At 50.1% G+C, this 18,933-nt stretch overlaps 1 protein-coding gene across 1 annotated transcript in view; it reads left to right on the top strand.

Moving 5' to 3' along the window:
• The window catches only part of NEK4 (NIMA related kinase 4), a 171,422-nt gene that overhangs the window by 82,782 nt on the left and 69,707 nt on the right, over nucleotides 1–18,933 (top strand). The window contains exons 10-11 of the mRNA XM_063940618.1: nucleotides 4,438–4,575; nucleotides 12,358–12,427. Coding sequence (XP_063796688.1) covers nucleotides 4,438–4,575; nucleotides 12,358–12,427 — 208 coding nt within the window. The remainder of the gene's footprint in view (nucleotides 1–4,437; nucleotides 4,576–12,357; nucleotides 12,428–18,933) is intronic.

Genomic DNA, 18,933 nt, shown 5'->3' with positions numbered 1-18,933 from the left:
AATTATATAGACAATGGCTATGGAAAGTTAGCATACATAATATAACAAGAAAGCAGCAATTATTAGCAGTGATAATAAAATTCAATGGTCCTCCAAATTGGCTTTTCTTTATAAATGCAGTGGGAACCTATAATAAATGGCCTTTTTGGGCAGATGTAAGTCCAGCTTTGGGTGAGAATGGGTTCTTGATGCGAGAGATGGGAATTAACAAGTATTCCTAGATCAGGCTCTACACTGGGCTGTGTTTCTTCAGCAGCTGTTTGGTAATGAAGATAGTCAGCCTGCAAAAAAATAAAAATAAATACAGGGCCTAATTCATTATGGAACCATCAGCGATGCGTTCACATCCTGAAGCCTGTGTGAGTTGTGTGCAGGAGCTGGAATGCGCATGTGCACACAGTGAGATGCGACGGCAGACGGCTGATTGACAGGCAGAGGCGTTCGCGCGGCATTTGGGGAGTGGTGGGAGGTCCTGCCAACTCAGTAAATGTTTGGATTGTGGGAAGAAACCAGAGTACCCAGAGAAAACACACACAAACACGGGGAGAATATACAAACTCCTCACAGTCTTACAAATCAAATGTATTCTGTGCTTCTGTCAGTAGCAGCTCAATTAAGCAAAATAACTGTAAGGATAAGAATGAGCGCTCTTATAGTTGTGGCACCTGTAAATAAAAAGTTTTTTGTTAAATATGTATAAAAAAATATGTTTACAGCTCCTTTTGTGAGCATTTTTGTGTGAGGTTTCCAATGGATGCCAGTCCGAGCTCTTACCTAGTCTGTCCCTACCTTATGTGCCTCGGGATTCCTCAGCCTTAACGACTGTCCGCGGGTTCAGATAGTTCGGTCTCCACTGTGTCCAGCGGGAAGCAGATGGATGACGAGTCACCAACGCGTTTCATGCGCTAAACGCACTTTTTCAAGGTTGACTTTCCTGTTCTCCAGGATTCCTTTTTATAGCTAAAAACTTTATTGTTCCAATTAGGAAAAAGACCCATCACAGTGTTAGGGCCATAGTGAGAAATTAATCCAGGACCTCAGTGCTGTGAGGCAGTAATGCTAACCATTACACCGTCCGTGTTGCCTTTAATGATGTGTATTAATCTGTTACAGAACCCGGGTACAACAGCAAGAGTGCTGAGCTGGAGCCCAGGTGCAGAGAGAGGGTGCAGAGTACAGAATGACGGTGCAGAGCTGGGGACCAAGTGCGGGTGCAGAGCAGATCTGGGGATAAGTTACAGAGCACTGATTGAGGGCACGGAGCAGAGCTGGCGATCAGTTACAGAGCACTGAGTGAGGGTGCAGAGCTGGGCATTGGTTTCAGAGCACCGAGTGAGGGTGCAGAGCAGAGATGGGGATCGGTTTACAGAGCACCGAGTGAGGGTGCAGAGCAGAGCTGGGGATCAGTTACAGAGCACTGAGTGAGGGTGCAGAGCAGAGTTAGGGATCAGTTACAGAGCACTGAGTGAGGGTGCAGAGCAGAGCTGGGGATCAGTTACAGAGCACTGTGAGAGGGCGCAGAGCAGGGGATCTGTTACAGAGCACTGAGTGAGGGTGCAGTGCAGAGCTGGGGATCGGTTACAGAGCACTGAGTGAAGGTGCAGAGCTGGGGATCGGTTACAGAGCACTGAGTGAGGGTGCAGAGCAGAGCTGTGGATCAGTAACAGAGCAATGGTGGGGGTGCAGAGCAGAGCTGGGGATCGGTTACAGAGCACTGTGTGAAGGTGCAGAGCTGGGAATCAGTTACAGAGAACTGAGTGAGGGTGCAGAGCAGAGCTGGGGATCAGTTACAGAGCACTGAGTGAGGGTGCAGAGCAGAGCTGGGGATCAGTTACAGAGCACTGAGTGAGGGTGCAGTGCTGGGGATCCGTTACAGAGCACTGAGTGGGGGGGCAGAGCTGGGGATCTGTTACAGAGCACTGAGTGAGGGTGCAGAGCAGAGCTGTGGATCAGTTACAGAGTACTGAGTGAGGGTGCAGAGCAGAGCTGTGGATCAGTTACAGAGCACTGTGAGAGGGCGCAGAGCTGGGGATCTGTTACAGAGCACTGAGTGATGGTGCAGTGCAGAGCTGGGGATCGGTTACAGAGCACTGAGTGAAGGTGCAGAGCTGGGGATCGGTTACAGAGCACTGAGTGAGGGTGCAGAGCAGAGCTGTGGATCAGTAACAGAGCATTGGTGGGGGTGCAGAGCAGAGCTGGGGATCGGTTACAGAGCACTGTGTGAAGGTGCAGAGCTGGGAATCAGTTACAGAGAACTGAGTGAGGGTGCAGAGCAGAGATGGGGATCAGTTACAGAGCACTGAGTGAGGGTGCAGAGCAGGGGATCCGTTACAGAGCACTGAGTAAGGGTGCAGAGCAGAGCTGGGGATCCGTTACAGAGCACTGAGTGAGGGTGCAGAGCAAAGCTGTGGATCAGTTACAGAGCAATGAGTGAGGGTGAAGAGCTGTGGATCAGTTACAGAGCACTGAGTGAGGGTGCAGAGCTGGGGATCAGTTACAGAGCACTGAGTGAGGGTACAGAGCTGGGACCTGGGTGCAGATACATACAGGGCTTGCGTAAGCTTTCCAGGCACCTACACAAAGTTACACAGCAGAGCCCCTGCTCCCCCCAGTATAGTAGTCTTTTTCAATGAGGCCATAGTTGTAGAACCATTCAAAGCGCATAAGCTTACAGCATTGGCAGGAAAAATCTTTTTTTCATGTGCCACATTAAAAATCATTAGGACTTAATAATCAGGTGACTTACTCATACATGCCAATTTTACACGAATAATTGTAGGCGCAACCTGACACAGGCCTTCAGCGAGCAAGTATTGTATAGTAGCATAAGAGTCACTCTTTGTACATCTTGTAGTACCACATGAAACTCTGTCTGACATATCACCACATGCATTCATTCTTTTATCCTAGAACCTATCAGTCCTTAATTTATTATTACCAGTTATTTATATAGCACACACATATTCCGCAGTGCTTTACAGAGAATATTTGGCCATTCACATCAGTCCCTGCCCCAATGGAGCTTACAATCTATATTCCCTACCACATGTACACACAGACACATTCACACTAGGGTTAATTTTTGTTGGAAGCCAATTAACCTACCAGTATATTTTTGGAGTGTGGGAGGAAACCGGAGTACCCGGAGGAAACCCACGCAGGTACGGGGAGAATATACAAACTCCGCACAGTTAGGGCCATGGTGGGAATCGAACCCTTGACCTCAGTGCTGTGAGGCAGTAATGCTAACCATTATACCATCCGTACCAATACCTGTACTTTATAGCACCCATCAATTTGGGCAGCCTTTATTTTGTCTGTCTCCATGGGAAGCAGTTAGCGTCGATATACCGACGCCGGGATCCCGAAGTAGGAGGTAATGCCGGCATTGAGATACCGACGCCGCACGGGATGCCAGCGTCCCTTTACGACAGCCAGCATCCCGATCATCCGGACAGCAGGACGCGCTGACTTTCTCCCGCAAGGGGGAAGGGGGCAGTTAGGTTTATGCAGAAGAAGGGGGGTTATGGTTAGGCTGCAGGGTCCGGGGTGCACAGAGAAGGGGAGAGGTTATGATTAGGTTTAGGCAGCGGGGAAGGGTGGGTTAGGCACAAAGTGGGGAGGATTAGGGTTAGGCACCCACAAGGGAGGGTTAGGGTAGGGGGCAGAGGAGGGTTAGGGGCTTACTGGGGGGCTGTCGGGATTCTGGTGGACGGGATGCCACTGTCTGTATTCTAACCGCTGGCATCCCGTCCATCGGCAAATCATACTGATCCCGTCTCCTTCACCCCATACCCAACTAGACTACTGGCAGTCCCCATCTCCTACACCTACCACACATTCCTCTTAGTGCCAACCTCCTTTACTCCCCCCCCCCCCTCCACTGCACTCCTTGTAGTGCCAAAATCCGTCCACCCTTGTAGACATGCCCCCGCAACACATGACAACTTTTGGGTTTGCATTCCAGAGTAGAGTACAAATTCTGGAAGTGCCACTACTTTCTCTGGAAGACATATAAATCATCCCAGCCAGCAGGCAGTGTCAGCAGATCCAGCAGAGGGTGCAGGGGATTTTCCCAGAGCGGTCTGTCCCAGTATACCGGTTATCCAATCTAGGGTTGGTCAATTATTTATGTTTTTATTGATAACATGCTGTTACAATTTTTATATATGTGTATGTTATAGATCATTTTAAATACAGGTGTTTAATCCATCTGGTTATGTATTGAAAATCATTCTTTCCACAAAGTGCTGTTTATTTGTTTCTGTCTGTGAATGGGCTCTTACCTATCTGATTACAGCCTGGTTATTTTGTAAGATATTCTATCTCCACATTTGCTGTAATGTAAGGTAAGTTTGAAACTTGTCTTTTGAGAATGAACAGTCATTGGTTGCAAAAACATAATAATAATCATGCAAAATGTTGATTTATTTCTAGTTTCCTGTACTATGTCCAAGACCTCTGCCTTCTCCTCCTGTCATACATCACCGGACTGTGAGAAAGACTCACAGCAGCCCTGAGAGAAAAGGCGCTACCTCGGTAGACAGTTCAAACCACAGCAGCATATCTTCTCAGGTCTGTAATGACTTATGTGTGTGGCCAAATAACGTTGGGGGTCATTCCGAGTTGATCGTAGCTGTGCTAAACATCTTCCCTGACATGCGGGGGGACGCCCACTACAGGGCTAGCCCGCCCCGCATGTCAGTGCCACCGCCCCCCCCCCCCCCCCAGAAGTGCAAAGGCATTGCACAGCGGCGATACCTTTGCACTTCAAGAGTAGCTCACGACCAGCGCAGCTTTAGCGTGCTGGCCGAGACCTACTCCTCGCTCCCCGGCCTGCAGCGGCTGCGTGTGGCATCATGCAGCCGCTGCGGCCCGCCCCCCGTTCGGTCCGACCACGCCTGTGTTGGCCGGACCGCGCCTACGAACCTGCGGCTAAACACTGCCGTTTCGCCCCCTCCCGCCCAGCGACCGCCTCTGCCTGTCAATCAGGCATAGGCGATCGCAGCCCTGCTACGTCCTTTGGCCGTCTGGCATGCGCCAGCGCACTACGGCCCCACACATGCGCAGTAGAGACCCGTTCGCTCGGCTGCGATAAACAGCATGGAGCGAACGGGTCAGAATGACCCCCTTTAAGCAAACTGGTACTTAGAGTTTGGAGCACATAAAAACATTGGTACAAAAAAGGAGCTAAATCATCGGAATCCAACATAAAAGTAACTCCCACTATTATGTTCAAGCCTGATGACATTGGATGTGTTACATGGTGTGGTGGGGATGCGTTGACTGTAGGTGGAGGACCTTCTGAAGGAGACAAACACGTAGAGAGAGAATAGGGATTATATTTACAAAACACATTTTTATTTATCCCTTTTAATGAAGCGTTTTGATCATTTCAAAACAAGATGCAACATTTGCGATTTTCTTGATGGACCCTTCATTCTAATTGTGTATATTGTCATTGGTTTTAGCTTGTTGCCAGCTATTGGATATAGGGGGTAATTCAGAGGTGATCGCAGCAGCAAATTTGTTAGCAGTTGGGCACAACCATTGGCCTCATTCCGAGTTGATCGCTCGCTAGCTACTTTTAGCAGCCGTGCAAACACATAGTCGCCGCCCACGGGGGAGTATATTTTCGCTTTGCAAGTGTGCAAACGCGTGTGCAGCCGAGCGGGACGAAAAAGTTTTGTGCAGTTTCTGAGTAGCTCCGGACATACTCAGCCCTTGCGATCACTTCAGTCTTTTTGGTCTCGGAATTGACGTCGGACACCCGCCCTGCAAATGCTTGGATAAGCCTGCGTTTTTCCAACCACTCCCTGAAAACGGTCAGTTGCCACCCACAAACGCCCTTTCTCTTACATCCTAGAGAATGCTGGGGTCCATGTTAGTACCATGGGGTATAGACGGGTCCACCAGGAGCCATTGGCACTTTAAGAGTTTGAGAGTGTGGGCTGGTTCCTCCCTCTATGCCCCCCCTACCAGACTCAGTTTAGAAAATGTGCCCGGAGGAGCCGGTCACAGCTAGGGGAGCTCTACAGAGCTTCTTTAGAAAAAGTTTGTTTTAGAGTTTGTTATTCTACAGGGAGGCTGCTGGCAACAGCCTCCCTGTTTCGTGGGACTAAGGGGGGGGAGTAGTGTCCGCCCTGCGGGGTCTGAGCCACTATCTCCGCTGACAGGACACTGAGATCCTGAGGGGATCGATCGTTCCCCGCCACAGGGGATCGCTCACCCCAGCAGCATGCCTCCACCACCTTACAGAGCCAGAAGATTGGTGGCGAGTGAGTCCCCAACCCCCCTAGCAAGCAAGGGGCCGGTGTGAAGATGGCGGCAACAGGGTATGGAGCGCAGTACTGCCTGCGCTCCGGGGCTCAGCGGTACATAGTGCGGCTCTGTGAGGGGCGCCCTGAGCCAGCGCCTACACCCCACACTGGTCACACAGCCTGTCAGGGTCCCGGGATCTCTGCCAGCATAATACCTCAGGCCAGTATAATCCTATGAAGAGCGGGAAGACAGTGCCATTTTGGGGGCGGAGCTCCTCCTCAGAGCGGACCCAGTAGCGTTCAGCGCCATTTTCCTGCCTGCACAACACTGTCAGTGAAGAGCAAGTCCCTCCAGAAAAACTCCAGCTATCTCTCATGGTACCAGGGGGTTGTAGACAGGGGGGGAGGCTGTATACAGGCTGTGTAACCTATTAAGGTGCACAGTCAGCGCTGGTTGAGGTTCTCCCTTTACCTAAAAAGCGCTGTTGTGGGTTGGCTCCAATCTCTGTGTCTCTTTTGCCATTCTTGGGGGTGAAACTCTGTCTGCCCTCCCCTGTGTGTGTGTGGAGTGTCTGTGGTTTCCATTAAGCTATGTCCAGGGACTCTGTGTCATATGCTGCAGAGAATATGTCCTCTCGGGATGAGCCCATTCCATGTAATCAGGATTGCACTGGTTTAGCACAGATACCAGCAAGGGAGCCTGAGCAGGTTATCCTCTATCAAATCTATGATTTCTCAGATTTCTACTAGGGTTGCACAGAATGAGTCTGCAACTCGGTCTTTACAGAACTCTATGGCAGTCTGGCTCAGTTCTGTTACCTCAGGGCCCCCCCGCTGTATATTCCCAAAAACATGCTCTTGCACAGATTATGCAAGATGACACGGATACCGATTCTGACACTGAGGACGGTGATGGGGATGTGTTGCGGGGGGCAGCATCTTTTGCAAAAGGGGTGCAGTTGATGATAGAGGCCATTAGGGATGTGTTGAATATTACTGATACAACACCTGTGCAGGTTGAGGAGGCTTACTTCACTGAAAATAAGAAAGCCTCCCTAACCTTCCCTGCGTCAAAATAATTAAATGCTATTTTTGAAAAAGCATGGGAAAACCCTTAGAAAAAATTCCAGATCCCTTAAAAGGGTCCTGGTGGCATTTCCTTTCCCTGTGGAGGATAAAACAAAATGGGAAAACCCGCCCATTGTTGACGCGTCTGTATCCAGACTCTCAAAAAAGGTGGTTTTACCTGTTCCAGGATCCAGCGCCTTGAAAGAGTCGGCTGATCGTAAAATTGATAATATGCTCAAATCCATGTACTCGGCTTCAGGGGCTATACTACGTCCCACTATTGGCAGTGCTTGGATTGCCAAAGCTATATTAAAGTGGTCAGGCACATTACTTGAATATTTGGATACTATGGATAAATCTGATGTTGAATTGTTTTTGCGTAACATTCAGGATTCGGCAGGATTTCTGGTAGAATCCATGAAAGACCTGGGTTCCATGGCTGCAGGAATTTCTTCCATGTCTGTCTCAGCTCGTTGAGGACTGTGGCTGGGACAGTGGTCTGCCGACGCGTAATCCAGGAGAAGTGTGGAGCCCCTACCCTACACGAGTCAGACTCTCTTTGGGGAAGCGTTAGATGCGTGGATCTCCATGGCTACGGTGGATAAGTCACATTTTCTTCCCTCAGCTGCACCTGCTCCGAAGAAACCCTTTTCTTCAACTGCATCACAGCACTTTCGGGCTGCCAAGCCACGAAAGGCCAGACCGTCCAACACCTTCTTTAGGGGAGGCCGGCCCAAATCCAAGAAACCGGCTGCAGCGGGTTCCCAGGAACAGAAACCTGCTTCAGGTACGCCGAAGTCTTCTGCATGACGGTGGACTGCACGCCCTGGAGGTGGGGCCGGTGGGAGCGAGAGTCAGGTTTTTCTGTCACGTCTGGGTGTCGTCTGGCCTGGATCCCTGGGTGCAAGATATCGTGTCCCACGGGTACAGGCTGGAATTTCAAGATCTCCCTCACCGATTTTGCTGGCAGACCGGGCTGTCCTGCAGGCAGCTGTCCAGAAGTTGGTGGAGGCACAGGTTATTGTACCGGTCCCTCCTCATCTGCAAAACAAAGGTTACTATTCAAACCTTTTCGTGGTACCGGAACCGGATGGTTCGGTCAGGCCCATTCTGAACCTAAAATCGCTAAATCCCTTTCTGAAGGAGTTCAAGTTCAAAATGGAGTCTCTAAGGGCAGTGATATCAAGTCTGGAAGAGGGGGGAATTCCTGGTATCCCTGGATATCAAGGATGCGTACCTCCACATTCCAATTTGGCCGCCACATCAGGCTTATCTCCGATTCGCACTGTTGGACTGTCACTATCAGTTCCAGGCTCTGCCATTTAGCCTCTCCACAGCACAGAGGGTTTTCACCAAGGTGATGGCGGAAATGATGGTTCTCCTCTGCAGACAGGGGGTGAACATAATTCCATATCTGGATGATCTGTTGATAAAGGCACCGTCCAAGGAGAAGCTGTTACAGTCCATCCTTCTCACGACCTACTTGCTCAGGGAACACGGTTGGATCCTGAATCTTCCAAAATCACATTTGGAGCTGACCAGGAGGTTGTCCTTTCTGAGAATGATCCTCGACACATGCGTTGGTGATACAAACAATGGTCCGGGATGTCCTGAAGCCAGCCCGGGTTTCGGTTCACAAGTGCATTCGCCTTCTGGGAAAGATGGTGGCCTCTTACGAGGCTCTACAGTACGAGAGGTTTCATGCTCGGTCCTTCCAACTGGATCTCCTGGACAAGTGGTCGGGATCTCATCTACACATGCACAAGAGGATACGTCTGTCACCAAAGGCCAGGATTTCACTCCTCTGGTTGCAACTACCTCACCTTCTGGAGGGCCGCAGGTTCGGGATTCAGGACTGGATCCTTCTAACCACGGATGCAAGTCTCCGAGGCTGGGGCGCAGTCACTCAAGGGGAGACCTTCCAAGGAAGGTAGTCAAGTCTGGAAGCCGGCCTGCCGATAAACATTCTAGACTTAAGAGCCGTCTACAACGGTCTTCTCCAAGCGGACCATCTTCTGAGAAATCGGGCCATTCAAGTGCAGTCGGACAATGTAACGACAGTGGCTTACATCAACCGACAGGGAGGAACGAAGAACAGGGCTGCAATGTCGGAGTTGACAAGAATCATCCTCTGGGCAGACAAACACGCGTTGGCGCTGTCAGCAATCTTCATTCCGAGAGTAGAAAACTGGGAAGCGGACTTCCTCAGCAGAAACTATCTCCATCCAGGAGAGTGGGGACTCCATCCGGAGGTATTCACGGAGGTAACAGATCTTTGGGGTGTACCTCAAATCGACATGATGGCCTCTCATCTCAACAAGAAGCTTCGGCGATGTTCCAGGTCGAGGGACCCGCAAGCAGTGGCAGTGGACGCCCTGGTGACTCCGTGGGTTTTCCAGTCAGTGTACGTGTTTCCACCACTTCCACTCATTCCAAGAGTGCTAAAGCTCATAAGGAGAACAAGGGTTCAAGCGATCCTCATTGCTCCAGACTGGCCAAGAAGATCTTGGTACGCGGATCTTCTGGATCTACTGCTAGAAGAGCCGAGGCCTCTTCCTCTTCGGGAGGACCTGCTGCAGCAGGGGCCGTTCGCCTATCAAGACTTACAGCGGCTGCGTTTGATGGCATGGAGGTTGAACGCCAGATACTAGCTCGGAAGGGCATTCCGAACAAGGTTATTCCTACCCTGATACAGGCTTGGAAAGGAGCTACGTCTAAACATTACTATCGTATTTGGAAAATATATGTATCTTGGTGTGAGTCCAAGAAGTTTCTTACAGTGGAATTTCAACTGGGACGTTTTCTCCTCTTCCTGCAAGCAGGTGTGGATATGGGCCTGAGGTGGGGATCCATAAAGGTCCAAATTTCGGCCCTATCCATTTTCTTCCAGAAACATTTGGCTGCCCTCCCTGGGGTTCAGACTTTTTTTGAAGGAAGTTCTGCACATCCAACTTCCCTTTGTGACGCAGGGAAGGTTAGCGTGGTGTTGCAGTTCCTCCAGTCGTACTGGTTTGAGCCTCTACAGAAGGTTGAGGTCAAGTTTCTCACGTGGAAGGCTGTCACTTGTTAGCCTTAGCTGAGCTTTGGACACGTCAGCAGTTTCTACCGAAGTTTGTGTCAGCATTTCATATCAACCAACCTATTGTGGTGCCAGTTGCTACTGACTCCTCAGTTTCATCAAAGTTCTTGGATGCTGTAAGGGCTCTGAAAAGCTATGTGAGGTGGACTGCTCGTCACAGAAACTCGGACTCTGTTTGTCCTGTATGATCCCAAGAAACTTGGGTGTCTTGCTTCTAAGCAGACAATCTCTCGCTGGATCAAGTTCACTATCCAACATGCGTATTCTACGGCAGGATTGCCGTGTCCTGCGTCTGTTAGGGCCCACCCTACTCGTAAGGTGGGTTCTTCCTGGGCGGCTGCCCGGGGTGTCTCTGCTTTACAGCTTTGCCGAGCGACTGGGTCGAACACGTTTGCAAAGTTCTACAAGTTCGATACTTTGGCCGCCGAGGACCTGAAGTTTAGTCAATCAGTTCTGCAGGAGCCTCCGCGCTTTCCCTCCCGTTCTGGGAGCTTTGGTACATCCCCGTGGTACTAATGTGGACCTCAGCATCCTCTAGGACGTAAGAGAAAATAGGATTTTGGTTACCTACCGGTAAATCCTTTTCTCGTAGTCCGTAGAGGATGCTGGACGCCCGCCCAGCGCTTCGTTTTCCTGCTATCATTATTGGGTTCAGTACAACTTCATTTTAGTTGAGTACTGCATTGTTACTAGGTAAGTAATGTTTCAGCGGTTGCTGCGTTTCAAGCTAGTTAGCTTGATGTGCCTTGTATGTGTGAGCTGGTGTGAATCTCGCCACTATCTGTGTAAAATCCTTCTCTCGAAGATGTCCGTCTCCTTGGGCACAGGTTCTAGACTGAGTCTGGTAGGAGGGACATAGAGGGAGGAGCCAGCCCACACTCTCAAACTCTTAAAGTGCCAATGGCTTCTGGTGGACCCGTCTATACCCCCTGGTACTAATGTGGACCCCAGCATCCTCTACGGACTACGAGAAAAGGATTTACCGGTAGGTAACCAAAATCCTATTTTTCCTGTCAATCTCCTTGCGATCCGCTGTGCGAATGGATTCTTCATAAAACCTATCCCCCAGCAACGATTTGCTTTGTACTCGTAAGACGCGCCAGCGCGTTGCGGTGCATACGCATGCGCAGTAGTAACCTGTTTGCTGCGCTACGAAAAACGTCAGCGAGTGATCAACTCGGAATGAGGGCCCATATGCACTGCAGGTGTGGCAGATATAACATTTACAGAGAGAGTTAGATTTGAGTGGGTTAATTTGTTTCTGTGCAGGGTAAATACTGGCTGCTTTATTTTTACACTGCAATTTAGATTTCAGTTTGAACACACCCCACCCAATTCTAACTCTCTCTGCACATGTTATATCTGCCACACCTGCAGTGCACATGGGGGGGTCATTCCAAGATGATCGTAGCTGTGCTAAATTTAGCGCAGCTACGATCATTCACAGTGACATGCGGGGGGACGCCCAGCACAGGGCTATCCCGCCCCGCATGTCTGTGCCGCCCCGCATAAGTGCAAAGGCATCGCACAGCGGCGATGCCTTTGCACTTCAAGAGTAGCTCCCGACCAGCGCAGCTTTAGCGTGCTGGGCGGGAGCTACTCATCACTCCCCGGCCCGCAGCGGCTGCGTGTGACGTCACGCAGCCACTGCGGTCCGCCCCCCATTCGGTCCGGCCACGCCTGTCAATCAGGCAGAGGCGATCGTAGCGGCCTTCGGCCGTCTGGCATGAGCCGGTGCACTGCTGCGCCGGCGCATGCGCAGTTCTGACCCGATCGCACCGCTGCGATAAACTGCAGCATGCGATCGGGTCAGAATGACCCCCATGGTTTTGCCCAACTGACAACAAATTTGCTGCTGCGATCAACTCTGAATTACCCCCATAGTTTGACTTCTAAAACTTTTGCCTGGACATTGCAATCAGCTTTGTGTTTCAATCTGCTTCTATAAAGGATCATCGCCCTTTGTCTGCAAGAGAGAGAAGACGACTAAAGCAGTCTCAGGAAGAAATCTCTCTCTCTGGTGAGCTATGTTAAAGATTATACATTTTTTTTATCATTCATTCGTTCTGGGGGACACTGCTACCAGTTAAAATGAGGGTGCAGCAGCTGGGAACTTAAAAGGTAGCATCAATCTTAGAGGGCTGAAGCTCCACCCTCACCAGTTTAGGGTATGTACTTGAAGGAGTAGGTAGGGTAATGCTATTTTAGGATTTATTTATTTATATATATATATATATATATATATATATATATTTACATTTTTATTTATTCATTTTTTTTAAATCCAATTTATTACAGAAGCAGCTCGTAGGGATAAAGACCGCAATGGCTTCTGTCTACCTGATCTGTATTATTATGTTTTGTCTGAAAGCTGCCCCTTCTGAATAGCCCCTGCGTGATTTCACAGGATGGCCATGTCTTCTTTACATCAGTCACAGCCTATGATTAGATGACTGATGGAGCCAGCAGAGTAGAGCTATGCTTCACAAACAACATGGGACCCAGGGGACGCCTGTACAGGGATCCGGTATGAAATACCGGCAGACGGGATGCCAGCTGTCAGTATAGTGGCAGTGGAATCACCAAGCTTCAGGCCCAGTGGCAAGCATTTTATTGTCACTCAGTTGGTGGCGTCTATCCACCAACCGAGTGGGAACACCGGGGTTGCTTCGGGTTTCCGGCGTTGGTATCCTGAACGTTGGCATCCCGGCAGCCGGCATTTCTCTTACGTCCTAGAGGATGCTGGGGACTCCGTAAGGACCATGGGGTATAGATGGGCTCAGCAGGAGACATGGGCACTCTAAAAACTTTAGATGGGTGTGCACTGGCTCCTCCCTCTATGCCCCTCCTCCAGACCTCAGTTAGATCCTGTGCCCAGAGGAGACTGGATGCACTGCAGGGGAGCTCTACTGAGTTTCTCTGAAAAGACTTTTTGTTAGGTTTTTTTATTTTCAGGGAGCACTGCTGGCAACAGGCTCCCTGCATCGTGGGACTGAGGGGAGAGAAGCAGTCCTACTTAACTGATAGGCTCTGCTTCTTAGGCTACTGGACACCATTAGCTCCAGAGGGTCGGAACACAGGTGTCGTCCTCGCTGTTCGTCCCGGAGCCGCGCCGCCGTCCTCCTCACAGAGCCGGAAGATAGAAGCCGTGTGAGTATAAGAAGAAAGAAGACTTCACAGGCGGCAGAAGAATTCAGATCTTCACTGAGGATAAGGCGCAGCGGTAACGCTGCGCGCCATTTCTCCCACACATACACACACAGAAGGCACTGTACGGGTGCAGGGCGCAGGGGGGGGCGCCCTGGGCAGCAATATTAACCTCAAGGGACACTGGCTAATATATTAGATACTGCGGAGGCAGTATATTGAAAAACCCTCGCCAGTATAGAGAATTTGAGTGGGACCGAAGCCCGCCGTTGAGGGGGCGGAGCTTGATCCTCCAGCACTAACCAGCGCCATTTTTCTCCACAGCAAGCTGCAGAGAAGCTGCTCCCCGGACTCTCCCCTGCTGAGCAAGTACAGAGGGCAAAAAAGAGGGGGGCACATTTAATTGGCGCAGTCAGTGTATTATTTATTCTGTAAAAGAGCACTGTACAGTCTGGGATTTTATTCCAGTGTCCAGTGGCGCTGGGTGTGTGCTTGTATACTCTCTCTCTGTCTCTCCAAAGGGCCTTATTGGGGGGCTGTCCCCATAATTGTATATCCCAGTGTGTTTGGGGGTGTCAGTACGTGTGTGTCGACATGTCTGAAGCGGAAGGCACGTCTAAGGAGGAGGTGGAGCAGATGATTGTGGTGTCTCCGTCGGCGACACCGACACCTGATTGGTTGGAGAGAAAAAGCAGGGAGTCAATCCATGGCTTTGACTGTGTCACAAGGCCCTTCGGGCTCTCATAAACGTCCCCTGTCCCAGGTAGCAGACACTGATACCGACACGGATTCTGACTCCAGTGTCGACTACGATGATGCAAGGTTACACCCAAGGGTTGCCAAAAGTATTCATTATATGATTATTGCAATAAAAGATGTTTTGCATATCACAGAGGACCCCCTCGGTGCCTGACACGAGGGTATGCATGTTTAAGGAGAAGAAACCTGAGGTAACCTTTCCCCCATCTCATGAGCTGAACGCTTTATTTGAAAAAGCTTGGGAAACTCCGGACAAGAAACTGCAGGTTCCCAAGAGAATTCTTATGGTGTATCCTTTCACCGCACAGGACAGGTTACGGTAGGAATCCTCGCCCAGAGTGGACAAGGCTTTAACGCGCTTGTCCAAAAAGGTGGCGCTACCGTCTCCAGACACGGCAGCCCTCAAGGATCCTGCTGATCGCAGACAGGAGACTACCTTAAAATTAATTTATACACATACGGGTGCCTTGCTCAGACCGGCAGTAGCGTCGGCATGGGTATGTAGCGCAATAGCAGCATGGGCAGATAACTTGTCATCTGACATTGACACCCTAGATAAGGATAGCATTTTATTGACCTTGGGTCATATTAAAGACGCAGCGTTATATATGAGAGACGCTGCGAGAGACGTTGGGCTGTTGGGTTCAAGAGCCAATGCCATGGCAATTTCTGCTAGGCGAGCCCTGTGGACCCGCCAATGGACGGGTGATGCCGATTCAAAGAGACATATGGAAACTTTGCCTTACAAGGGTGAGGTTTTATTTGGGGAGGGCCTCGCGGACCTGGTTTCCACAGCTACCGCGGGTAAATCTTCTTTTTTGCCTTATGTTCCCCCACAGCAAAAGAAAACACCTCAATATCAGATGCAGTCCTTTCGGTCGCATAAGTCCAGAAGTGGTCGGGGCTCTTCCTTCCTCGCCAGAGGTAAGGGTAGAGGGAAAAGAATGCCTGCTACGGCTAGTTCCCAGGAACAAAAGTCCTCCCCGGCTTCTACAAAATCTACCGCATGACGCTGGGGCTCCACTGCAGGAGTCCGCGCCGGTGGGGGCACGTCTTCGACTCTTCAGCCAGGTCTGGGTTCTGTCAGATTTGGATCCTTGGGCGATAGAAATTGTATCCCAAGGCTACAAACTGGAATTCGAAGAAGTGCCTCCTCGCTGATTTTTCAAGTCGGCTTTGCCAGCTTCTCCCCCAGAGAGGGAAATAGTTTTAGCTGCAATACAAAAGCTGTGTCGACAGCAGGTGATTATCAAGGTTCCCCTAATACAACAGGGGAAAGGGTACTATTCAACCCTGTTTATGGTCCCGAAACCGGATGGCTCGGTCAGACCCATTCTGAATCTAAAATCCCGAAACCTGTATCTAAAAAGGTTAAAATTCAAGATGGAATCTCTCCGGGCAGTGATCTCCAGCCTGAAAGGGGGGGATTTTATGGTATCACTAGACATAAAGGATGCATACCTTCATGTCCCCATTTATCCTCCTCATCAGGCGTACCTGAGATTCGCTGTACAGGACTGTCATTACCAGTTTCAGACGTTGCCGTTTGGGCTGTCCACGGTCCTGAGGATTTTCACCAAGGTAATGGCGGAAATGATGGTGCTCCTACGTAGGCAAGGAGTCACAATTATCCCATACTTGGACGATCTCCTGATAAAAGCGAGATCGAGAGATCAGTTGCTGAAAAGCGTGTCACTCTCCCTGAGAGTGCTGCAGCAACACGGCTGGATCCTAAATCTGCCAAAGTAGCAGTTAATTCCAACGACTCGGCTATCATTTTTAGGCATGATTCTGGACACGGAAAAGAAGAGGGTTTTTCTCCCAACGGAAAAAACCCAGGAACTCCAGAGCATGGTCAGAGACCTGTTAAAGCCAAAAAGAGTGTCAGTTCATCAATGCACTCAAGTACTGGGAAAGATGGTGGCGGCCTACGAGGCCATCCCCTTCGGCAGGTTCCATGCGAGGACATTTCAGTGGGACCTTCTGGACAAGTGGTCGGGGTCCCATCTACAAATACATCAGAAAATAAGCCTGTGTCCCAGGGCCAGGGTGTCTCTCCTGTGGTGGCTGCAGAGTGCTCACCTTCTAGAGGGTCGCAGGTTCGGCATTCAAGACTGGGTTCTGGTAACCACGGACGCGAGCCTCCGAGGATGGGGAGCAGTCACACAAGGAAGAAATTTTCAGGGACTGTGGTCAAGCCAGGAGGCTTGTCTACGCATCAACATGCTGGAATTAAGGGCCATATACAACGGCCTACGACAAGCGGAGACTCTTCTTCGCGACCTACCTGTTCTGATTCAATCGGACAACGTCACAGCAGTGGCTCATGTAAACCGCCAAGGCGGGACAAGGAGCAGAGTGGCAATGGCGGAAGCCACAAGGATTCTTCGCTGGGCGGAAAATCACGTAAGCGCGCTGTCAGCAGTCTTCATTCCGGGAGTGGACAACTGGGAAGCAGACTTCCTCAGCAGACACGATCTCCATCCAGGAGAGTGGGGTCTTCATCAAGAAGTTTTTGCAGAGATAACAAGTCGTTGGGGGCATCCTCAAATAGACATGATGGCGTCACGTCTCAACTAGAAACTTCGGAGGTATTGTTCCAGGTCAAAGGACCCTCAGGCTGTAGTGGTAGATGCCCTGGTGACACCCTGGTTGTTTCCGTCGGTCTAGGTTTTCCCTCCTCTTCCACTCATCTCAAAAATACTGAGATTCATAAGACGAAAAAGAGTCCAGACAATGCTCATTGTTCCGGATTGGCCTCGAAGGACATGGTATTCAGATCTTCAGGAAATGCTTACAGAAGATCCGTGGCCTCTTCCTCCCAGGGAGGACCTGTTGCAGCAGGGGCCCTGCGTGTTCCAAGACTTACCGCGGTTACGTTTGACGGCATGCCGGTTGAACGCCAAATCCTAGCTAGGAAAGGTATTCTGGGGGAAGTCATCCCTACTCTGATAAAAGCTAGGAAGGAGGTGACGGCGAAACATTATCACCGTATCTGGAGGAAATATGTATCTTGGTGTGAAGCCAAAAATGCTGCTACGGAAGATTTCCATCTGGGCCGTTTTCTCCACTTTCTGCAGACAGGAGTGGATATGGGCCTAAAGTTAGGCTCCATTAAGGTGCAGATTTCGGCCCTGTCAATATTCTTTCAGAAGGAATTGGCTTCTCTCCCAGAAGTCTAGACTTTTGTAAAGGGAGTGCTGCACATCTAGCCACCTTTTGTGCCCCCAGTGGCGCCATGGGACCTTAACGTGGTGTTACAGTTCCTTAAGTCACACTGGTTTGACTTTGAACCTCATCAAACAGTTGAGTTAAAATTTCTCACTTGGAAAGTGGTCATGTTGTTAGCCTTGGCATCTGCGAGGCGGGTGTCCGAATTGGAGGCTTTGTCTCACAAAAGCCCCTATCTGATTTTCCATGTGGATAGAGCAGAGTTGAGGACTCGTCCTCAATTTCTGCCTAAGGTGGTTTCATCGTTTCATATGAACCAACCTATTGTGGTGCCTGTGGCTACGGGTGACTTGGAGGATTCCAAGTCTCTTGATATAGTCAGGGCCTTAAAAGTTTATGTAGCCAGGATGGCTCGGGTTAGGAAAACAGAGGCACTGTTTGTCCTGTATGCAGCCAACAAGGTTGCCGCTCCTGCTTCTAAGCAGACTATTGCCCGCTGGATCTGTAACACGATTCAGCAGGCTCATTCTATGGCTGGATTGCCGGTACCAAATTCGGTAAAGGCCCATTCCACTAGGAAGGTGGGTTCTTCTTGGGCGGCTGCCCGAGGTGTCTCGGCATTACAACTTTGCCGAGCAGCTACTTGGTCGGGTTCAAACACTTTTGGTAAATTCTATAAGTTTGATACCTTGGCTGATGAGGACCTCATGTTTGCTCAATTGGTGCTGCAGAGTCAACCGCACTCTCCCGCCCGGTCTGGAGCTTTGGTATAATCCCCATGGTCCTTACGGAGTCCCCAGCATCCTCAAGGACGTAAGAGAAAATAAGATTTTAAACCTACCGGTAAATCTTTTTCTCCTAGTCTGTAGAGGATGCTGGGCGCCCGTCCCAGTGCGGACTAAATTCTGCAAGGCTTGTATATAGTTATTGATTACATAAGGGTTATGTTACAGTTTTGATCAGTCTCTGGCTGATGCTGTTTTGTTTCATAATACTGTTAACTGGTTTGGTATATTCCATATTGTACGGTGTGGATGGTGTGGGCTGGTATGTATCTTGCCCTTAGATTAACAAAAATTGTTTCCTCGTACTGTCCGTCTCCTCTGGGCACAGTTCTTTAACTGAGGTCTGGAGGAGGGGCATAGAGGGAGGAGCCAGTGCACACCCATCTAAAGTCTTTAGAGTGCCCATGTCTCCTGCGGAGCCCGTCTATACCCCATGGTCCTTACGGAGTCCCCAGCATCCTAGGAGAAAAAGATTTACCGGTAGGTTTAAAATCTTATTTTCTCTGTCCTCCATAGGGATACTGGTGGAAAGGTTTACTGTGGGGTATAGATGGAGTCCTATGGAGCCGGTGCACTTTGAATTTCTCAGTGATGGTGTGTGCTGGCTCCTCCCCACTTTGCCCCTCCTACAGCCAGTTTAGAATTGTGTGCCTTTAGAGCCGGG

The sequence above is a fragment of the Pseudophryne corroboree genome, chromosome 9, assembly GCF_028390025.1.
Source record: "Pseudophryne corroboree isolate aPseCor3 chromosome 9, aPseCor3.hap2, whole genome shotgun sequence".
Classification (NCBI taxonomy): domain Eukaryota; kingdom Metazoa; phylum Chordata; class Amphibia; order Anura; family Myobatrachidae; genus Pseudophryne; species Pseudophryne corroboree.
Note: the sequence above shows the minus strand (reverse complement) of the source record. Positions and strands in the feature narration are given on the sequence as shown.